This window comes from Octodon degus, unplaced genomic scaffold (genome assembly GCF_000260255.1).
Source record: "Octodon degus isolate 3935 unplaced genomic scaffold, OctDeg1.0 scaffold00057, whole genome shotgun sequence".
NCBI lineage: Eukaryota > Metazoa > Chordata > Mammalia > Rodentia > Octodontidae > Octodon > Octodon degus.
In genome coordinates this window covers 4,224,782-4,233,734 of record NW_004524633.1, presented here as the reverse complement: position 1 = coordinate 4,233,734, position 8,953 = coordinate 4,224,782, and the positions used below count along the sequence as shown (strand labels likewise).

The window sequence follows — 8,953 nt, the reverse complement described above, 5'->3', positions numbered from 1 at the left end:
AAAGTCTATGGAAACGAGATAGTTCAGTGGACTAAGCACTGCTTAGGCCAGCGCAGGGACTGGGGTTCAATCCCTGGCACCACATGCCACACTGGCCTTGGCCCCAGGTGTGCTGAGTCAGCCACCAAGACCGGGCATGATGGCACATGCCTGTAATCCCAGCTCTGGGGAGGCTGAAAACAGGAGGATCACTACAAGTCTGAGCTGCATAAGGAGACCCTGTACCAAATATATTTAATTTTTTAAAAAAAGTCTATAGGATCCTGGGCCCTCGGACGGTTTCTGGTCCTTTACCAGCAGTAGATGCTCCAAAGATATGTGATTAGTACACGAATGAACAAGATATGCACAGATTTGCCCAGTCAAGGGCTCAAGTGAAGGTTTCATGAAATTGAAATACAGAACAGGCAAAATAAAAGCAGAGTGGGAAAGACAGCAAACAACAAAGAACTAAACCAACTACATTCACAGTGTGAGTTTTGGAGACAAAGGAAACTACACTGGCTGTGGACGTCATCTTACTCTGTGTCTCTCTGAGCAGAGGAACTGACAGACACCCTGCTCCCCGTAAGGGTTATATGGAGAGTCAACCCCAGGATCCATCGGCAAAGGCTCTAACAGGATCTTCACCTCGTAATTAGACAAGTATTTCTAGTGCAGTCATCTGCACTGACCGATAGTTTCAGATGCAGAGACTGAAGAACAAACCCAGAGCACAGTGTAAAGCAGAAAAAGCAAGACACACTATGGTCTGGCTAACACAAGGCAAGCGCTGGAAAAGCACCACTGAGAACGGACGGGCAGAGACGGCAGAGCAAGAAAGAGGCTGAGACGCATCTGCCTGACACAGGAAGTAAACTTGTGACAGACGAGGGAAACAGCAGACAACAAAACTCACCACATCCACGCGAGCCAGAATGACAGGGAACCCAAAGGCGGAAACGACGATCCCGGTGGTGAAGAAGTAGGCCAGCTCCCGGCAAGCGCTGCTGGCGGCATCCGAGTCATAGGTGACCCTCTTGGCGATGAAATGGGGCAGGGGTGAGATGGCGTGGAAGAGCAGCACGAACAGGGGCCAGTACACGCTGCGGGTGCCCAGGGGAAGCCACAGTTAATTCAAGACATCCTCTTGTTTCAAAATCGTTATTTTAAATGCCTGGGTCAAACAACTGACCAGTTATGGTTATTAAAATACAAGATGATCCCCACCAAGATAACACTGATGATTCGGAAACTACTGGTTCTTAGCGTATGCGTAGCTGCTGTAGGGCCTTTGCAAGTGTGAAGCCAGCGTGGGCTACAAAGTAAGCTCAAGGCCAGCCTGAAATGCATGGCAAAATTCTACCTCCAAGACAAAAGACTGAACGCTGCTTTCAATAGACCACTAGAAATCAGCAGTACAATTTCCCAAGCTCTCCTGTGTAGACACATGAATATTTATGTGTCTTTTCTGTTTCCTCCTTTCTCTCCTTTCTCCTCTCCTCATCCCGGTTGGTCCCTCCCTTGGAACAGATTCTTTCCCTTTCACAAGGTCTACTGCACTTTACAGGCTGTATTTACTCTTTCAGGTTCTTACACTAGCGAGACGACAGGATGATGACGCGCGCAGGTGATCTGTTGCACTTAGGAGTAGGTATCTAGTTGAATCTATTCACCTACAAAAACCTCAGGTTTATCTTTTTTTATAGCTGAGTAATACTCCATTGTGCAAAAATATCGTATCTTTTTTATCCATTCCTCAGTGACGAGCATTTGGGGTGTTTCAAGATTTATCTAGATAAATTGCGCTGTTATAAACATGAATGTACATATATCACTGTATGATGCTTTCTCCTTTTTATTTTTTATAATTTTTGACCAATTTTGCATGGTTATATCTGGTAATCTGAACAACTAATTTGAAGACAACAATATGCAATTTAACAACCACTGTTGAATTCCTATTATTTTGTTTAGAGAAATTGTGTATTGTTTCTAATGTTTTGTTTTGGGGTTTTTTTCACTATTTTTTCTCTTTAAAAAAGAAAAAAGAAACAACTGCAGAAGGTACGACCTACAAATGTTACTGTTTTCTGTATTACTGAGGTGCAATTTCTTTACAGTCTAGCCAGGCGTGGTGGTACACACCTTTCATCTCAGCACTGGGGAGGCTGAGGCAGGAGGATAATTGTGAGTTTGAGGCCAGCCTGGGCTACAAAGTGAGTTCAAGGCCAGCTTGAGCTACATAGAGAGACCCGTCTCAAAAAGACAAAAACAAAACGAAGCAAATAAAAGGACAGAGTCAACTCTACTCTCCCTGCTGAACGCAGCAGGCTGGCTGGCACATGGTAATCTCACAGAGTGTGTGCGAATCTCGAAGCCTCTAGTGCTTTAAAAGGAAACTCAAATTCCTGGCCCAGGGCTCAAAGGCCCACCAGCTCTCACGCCTCGCTCCTTCTGCACCGTTTCCCTCACTCTCCTAACCGGTGGCTGCTGCGCCCCGCGGAGCTCACTCCTGCACGGGCCCTCGCTCACACATGCCATCAGTCAGAGCCAGGCCAGCCACCCAGCCTGCAGGAGCGCTCACACCCCGGCTCAGGAGCCCTTAACTCCAGCATGTCTCCTCACTCACAGGGACAGGGCTACGCTGGCTCAGTCACTACGTGTCCCCTGCGCTGAGAACGAGGCGCTCCGCTCATACTTGGTGAATGAATGAAAAGCAGAGGAGGGACGAGAAGAGATAGGCCTGCTACTAAGGCTTCCGGTGTGCTCTGACCTCTGAGACTAGTTCACAAAGAAGAAACCCGCCGCAGCACACAGCCCCAGAGCTTTCTATCCAAGTTTCACGAGTTCACGTTTGTTCAAAACTGTCATCCGGTTCCCAACTGCGCTTGCTCTATAAACACTATCATCTTTGTCCTCATCAGTCAGGCATTTACAATGCTCAGGTCCTTAGGGAAAAAACTGATTCTCCTTTCACTTTTACAAACACACACCCCCACGAAACCAGAAACACAGACTGCATGGGTACTGCCGAAGCCTCCTGGTGGGCGCCATCCAGGAGGGAAGAGGAGGGGCAGAAAAACAAGAAGGGAAAGGGCCCTGGCCACAGCGAGGACCTCTGAAGCCAGACAGGGGCCAGTGAGCTTCAAGTCAGCACACAGCGGGGCGCCCGGCCTCTGCGAGCTCTCCGGTGCAAGACCTTCTCTTCCCAGGAGGAAAGGAGACACAGAGCAGGGGAAGAGGCTCGGGGGGTGCAGCTGTCACCCGGCCCAGCCTCCGGCTCTTCCTGAGGTACAGGGTCAGTTTCCTGAAAAGCAACCTGAGCGTCAGCACTCCCGGAAGTGTCCAGACGCAGCCAAGCTGTTCATGTAGCACACTCGGTTAGAGGAGAAACTGAAACCCTGAAATGACACCAGTCAGTAACTCGGCAGCCAAGAGGCTGCCAGCCTGAGAGGACCAAAAGCAAGTGCTGGGCTTTGGAAGCACAGGCTCTGCATCTCTACTGCCCGTGTCATAGACAGCACATGGCATGCGAGATAAGCCTCACCCAGGGCGGCAGCCAGCCCTGCTGGGCCAGGTGTCTTGGGGCGCTATCAGGCACAGACACAATCAATCCACCTGTCTGCAGTGGCAGCGGGTCAGCTCCTCGAGGGCCTTCAGGAACCACAAGCAGTGTGTCACTACACAGCACCTGGACTTGGAATCACAGAAACCTCCACCAAGAGACAATCCAAGGCCACTTCCACCTCCATCCTCCTGCTAGGCGGCCTGGGAAAGTCTGAGCTCTGGGCTCTGGGCTGGCAGCTGGGGATAGGGACAGGAGTGACTGCTATCTCTGAGGCCAGAATAAAGCAATAGCCAGGGTGCACTGGGAAGATACCGTGTTAGTCTTATGTCACGCTGAAGCCATTTCTGCGATCATGCTGAGCCCATCAAGGACAATGACGGACCTGAGCCGCTCACCACTGTCCTCACACGACTCGATCCCCTGCTGTGCGCTCAGCTGATCCGGAAGCTGCACAGAACTCTCTGGGGCCGGGCCTGGCAGAGTTCCCACTGCAGGGCTGTCCTGCGGGCTCTACGTCAACAGCCTCTCAGTGCTCTCCCGACCACACACCCAACCTCCTACCTCATCTCACACCTGGCCAGAGTTACCTGTAAACACAACACCCTCAGGAACCTGCCCAGCTCCCCTGCCTACAGCAATACAACCCACCTGCCATCACAGGGCACCCAGGGCCCTCGAGCCAGTTACAGAGCGACCGACTCCCTTGGGGGGGTGCAGGACTCACACCCAGGGCCTACCACTGGCTGGGATCCTCGGCCCTTTCATCTTGGAGACATGCTCTTTCTAAGTTGCCCTGAACTTGTGTCCTCCCACCTCCGCAGCCTCCCTAAGTGCTGGTACTACAGGTGCAATACACGCACTGTGCCCGGCACCAATTCCCCTTCTGTGAGGTGTGGAATAAAGAAAGCTACTGGTTGCTCCTTCTGCTGTCGTCCCCTCACTCATCACCCAGAGAAACTTACCTACCCACCAAGTCTTGATCAAGTACACCTCTGCCATGCGGCTCTCCCTGGCTGCCCCAAGAGCGAGGCGTGCTTCCTCCAAGAACTGGGACAGCTGCGATCCCTCTCATGCAAGCAGCTTCTCTAAGGGTAGCACTCAAGTTCCCACCCCCAGCTGGCCCAGAGCAGGAGCTTAACAAGGCTTATTAAATGCATGTATTGATTTTAAAAAGAGCTGTGCCCCAAGGGGCTAGATTCGTAATCCGAGCTTTATTCACTCATTGATTAGCACTTGGTGCTAAATTGATCCAACTCTCTAACACCTGTACCAACAGTGACAAAGACAGAGAGATGACATGGTAACTTACCCATAATCCTCCAAGGCACATCCCAGCATGAGAAACGTCAGCCCGATCGCCCCACTGAAGGACAGCGCCACCAGAGCTGTGAAGAACACAACCAAGGGTTGAAAATCCTGGAGCAGCCTCTCTGGAGGCTGGTGAGAGGGACCCCAGGGAATGGGAGGGACCACCAATGGGACAGAACTGCTATGGGGTGACCATCCTTGTGGAACCAGATGGCAGTGAGGCTTGTGCAACCTTGGAAATGTACCACAACTCAGAATTCTGCACACAAAAGATCAATTTTAGAGTACATAACTGTCTCAATAAAAAATTTTATTTGAAAAGGGAAAAAGGTCCCACATTTGAGCACATGTTGTTCAGTACTTATTCTATTAACCGATCTCACACCTAACAGACTGTGCTGGAGTGCCCCGTGAATTCACACACAGAAGCCCCAACTCTGGGTGGGAAGCGATCAGGAAGCACGTCGGGGAGGAGGCTGGAGTTAGACCTCCCCACCGGGCTCAGTGTCTTGGAGAAAGAGCTGTTCTCCCTCCAGGCCCTCACCTCCCTCCCCAGCAAGCCACCAACTACAGACCACGAAGCGGGCCCTTGCCAGAACCAGATCCACCCACACCCTGATCCCGGGCTGCCTAGCTCCACACCATGACAAATCAATGACTGAGCCAGGCTGTCTGCTTACAACCAACCATGCCCACCACTTTATTTGTGTAGCACTGGGGCCTCTGCATCGAGTCACATCCCCTGCTTTTCGTGATCATTTTGAGAGTCTTGCTAAGCTGCTAAGTTGCCTGTGCTGGACTCGAACTCTCGATCCTCCTGCCTTAGCCTTCCAGGGGGCTGGGATAACACACATGCACCACCAGCCTAACTGTGTCTATCACTTTAAAATCAAAACTGGAAGAAACTCAGCAACCACAGTTGGGCAACTGCATACCTGCTGCATGAATTCCCTCCACCCGCCACTAGAGGCCAGCAGGCAACCTGTACAACTCGGGGAGAGCAACACACTTACCTGCCTTCACCTGAGTGAAGCCCTTGCTAAAGGAGATACTCAGTAAATGGTACAGATGTGGGTTTTCTGCCTTGTTCTTTGATAAGAAGAAAAAAACCAAAGGAATCAAGAGTACTGAACAATGTATTCCCTTGCCAATATCCTTCACGATTATTCCCTGATTAAATTGATCTTTTTCACTGCTTTTGTATTACTCTTGGAGGAGACTTAAGGGGAAAACGTTATCATGGCTGGCCTGAGACTCAAGGCTCCTGCCTCAGCCTCCCAAGTGCCACTGTGACAGGCCACTTTTCAGTGGGTGTAGGGCAGGAAGGGGAAGTAACTTTTCACGCACATTTCATCAGACAACCTTTTCCCAGCTGGCTCTCCCTCCTCCTCTGGGCCTAACCATCTACATAGCTTCTCCAGAGACGTGGCTCGGAACCACACACTTTTTTTCATTCTGTTCTGACACCAATCTCTCAAAGTTCACTATTGAATTTCTGCCTGACGCTTTGTAGCCCTACTTAACATTGGAGCTGACTAAGAATCCAATCCTATTCTGCTGAGAATTTGCCAACAACGCACTACTGGTAGAGAGTCCAGCCACATGCAGGGCTGCAGCCCACAGCAGGTCCAGAGAGCCAGGCCTTCTCTGCCCGTGTAGCCAACACGCAGGCAGGACCCACCTGCTCCTCCCCACAGGCGCTGCAAGTCTTCCTTGGTCCTGCCCAGAGCACAGACCCCAGCCACATTCTACGTCCAGCAGAGAATAAGTGAGGTGGCGCAGTGAGCCTGCCCTCGTTCCATCCATGCACCCTCTCTGCCTGAACTCTGTCTGCTACGGCCCATGCGAAAGGCCTCACATCTCTTGCCCACTGCCACTGTTGGCTTTTCCAATAAATCCCCAAGCACTGCTACAGATACACACTGGCTGGCAGGGCCACTCGGCAACTGCTTGCACGGACAGACAAGCAGATACACACGTGCCGGCACCTGACACTCGGCAGTCTGACCCTTACCCAGCTTTAACCTTTCCATTCCCCGAGTTCTTGCAAAGAACAAGGTATGTTCTTTCACACCGAGCCCCACATCCAGGCCGTTCTCTCCACTGGAAATATGCTGCACCCTTGTCCTGCCCCTTAGCAGAAGCCTTATGGATCCCTGCATTCAGGCACTGCCTCTCCTGTGAAGTCTTCCTCCCTGGAGCTAACCTCCCTGAGTTAGGCAAGCCCATTTCTATTTGTTTCCTAAGGCTTCAGTTATAAAGTGTCACCAGCTGGTGACTCAGAGCAACAGCATTCTGGAGGTGAAACTTCTGAAATCAAGCTGTTGGCAGGGCCAGCCTCCCTTCGAAGGCCGCAGGACACGAGTTCTCACCCCTTCCCAGCCGCCGTTGCCAGCCAGCGCTGGTGTTCCTCCCACTGCTGTATCATGCTGCCGGCCACGTGATGTGTGTGCTCCCTTTATGTCTCCATCTCTAAAATTCCCTCTTCCTGCAAGTTGCAGCTCCTCAGATCAGTACCCACGATAGTCAGCATGATCTGAACTTGATTAAATAGAACACACACGCAGAGCAATGTAATTCTTTCCAGCTGTCACTCAACAATAACTCATAACTCTCATCCTTGTATCCCAAGTATCCAACGTCCATACAGTAGCTCCTCAGTAAAAGCTGAACTGCAAAATGCTTCCACCTCTTAGTCATTCTCCATTCCACAGCCCATTTTCCTTTTTCTTACATCCCAATTTCTAACACAGGGCACACAATACTGTTACTGTGTGGTAGCCTCCCGCCGTGTCTACACACAGGTGTCCTCCTAAGACACCTGTCTCCTACAATGGCTTCACAAGAATGTTTTGCACACTGGACACCATCCAAGAAAACCATGCTTACTCAACTGATACTGAACGTGAAAGTGGGCCAGAAAGAATAAGATGCATCTGCCGCTCACAGTGCACAACTCAGATCAATGCCCTGCGAGCCCTCACACTCATGCGCACAGGTAGCATTACACACTGCACACAGGCTGTGGACCGGCACAGATGACCTGCAGAGGGACGATCTCTGTACAAATAGCAAGCACTTCGGGACGCAGATCCAGCAACAAGTTAGACTACTCCAAGACCAAATTACAGGCAGCCTCGCAATCACCTCTTCCGGACCCTCGCAATTATTCCACCCGAGCCCTCGGAAGGTGTGGTTCCTGGTCCTCTCTGCGTCACTTGTCCCATTCAAAGACCCCTACGAGAGGGACGCTGAATCCACCCAGGCTGGACCCGGGGCTACAAGAGGGACGCCGTCCTGAGTACTCTCCATCCACACGCGCCCGCAGCGGACTCGGCCCATATGGGACGCCTAGCACCTGCAGACAAAGGGTCTTCGGAAAGTGCGGGATGGGGCGGGGTCTTCGGTTCTGGGGCGGGCATGCGGGAAGTGAACCCGGGGCTGGGGGACGAGGGGACGTTCCCGGCCCGCGGGGTCCCGAGAAGGCTCCTCCCAGATCCGGGACGCCAGTGCCTAAGGAGGAACCCAAGGGCCGGACACGGTTGTCCGCCGCTCCGGGGCGAGGGGGACGGGACGCCCTCACGCAGAGGGGATGAGTATGGGTCTGAGGACCACTCGCCGGCATCAGAGAACAGAGATACCTTTGACGCCCGCCATGGCTCCCGCGCCGGGCCGTGGCTGCTTCCGGCTTCCCCTCCGCGCCGGCCCGCCGAGCCCCGCCCCCGCCGCCTAGCCCCGCCCCCGACCCGTGTAGCTCCTCCTTCCTGAGTCCTGCCAGAGCCCGCCCCTGCCGGCAAGAAATTTGCCAGCGTTCCCAGAGCTCCGCGCGTACCAATCCCGAGCCTTACATTTAAAGACTCGCCCCCACAGTCATAGCCCCGCCCCCAAGCCACAGAGCCCCGCCTCCGCCATGCAGACTACTGCCCTACTGGTCGTGATCCCTGCCACTCAGTAGCACATCACCAGGTCCAACAGCCACGCTCTGTCAACCCTGATCCCGCCTCCTCCACGCAGACCCCGCCCTCTTCCCCACAGAGCCTGATCCCTGCCACCCTCAATTCAGTCACGCCCACGCGGAGCACGCCTCCGCCGGCC

At 52.6% G+C, this 8,953-nt stretch overlaps 1 protein-coding gene across 1 annotated transcript in view; it reads right to left on the bottom strand.

The window, feature by feature from the left end:
* Leprot overlaps positions 1-8,573 on the bottom strand; it is a 23,246-nt gene extending 14,673 nt beyond the window's left edge. The window contains exons 1-3 of the mRNA XM_004633975.2: positions 8,500-8,573; positions 4,860-4,935; positions 899-1,085 (exon numbers count right to left, since the gene is read on the bottom strand). Of these exons, the coding sequence (XP_004634032.1) occupies positions 899-1,085; positions 4,860-4,935; positions 8,500-8,515 (279 nt within the window). The 5' untranslated portion in view covers positions 8,516-8,573. The remainder of the gene's footprint in view (positions 1-898; positions 1,086-4,859; positions 4,936-8,499) is intronic.
* Between the last annotated feature and the right edge of the window lie 380 nt (positions 8,574-8,953).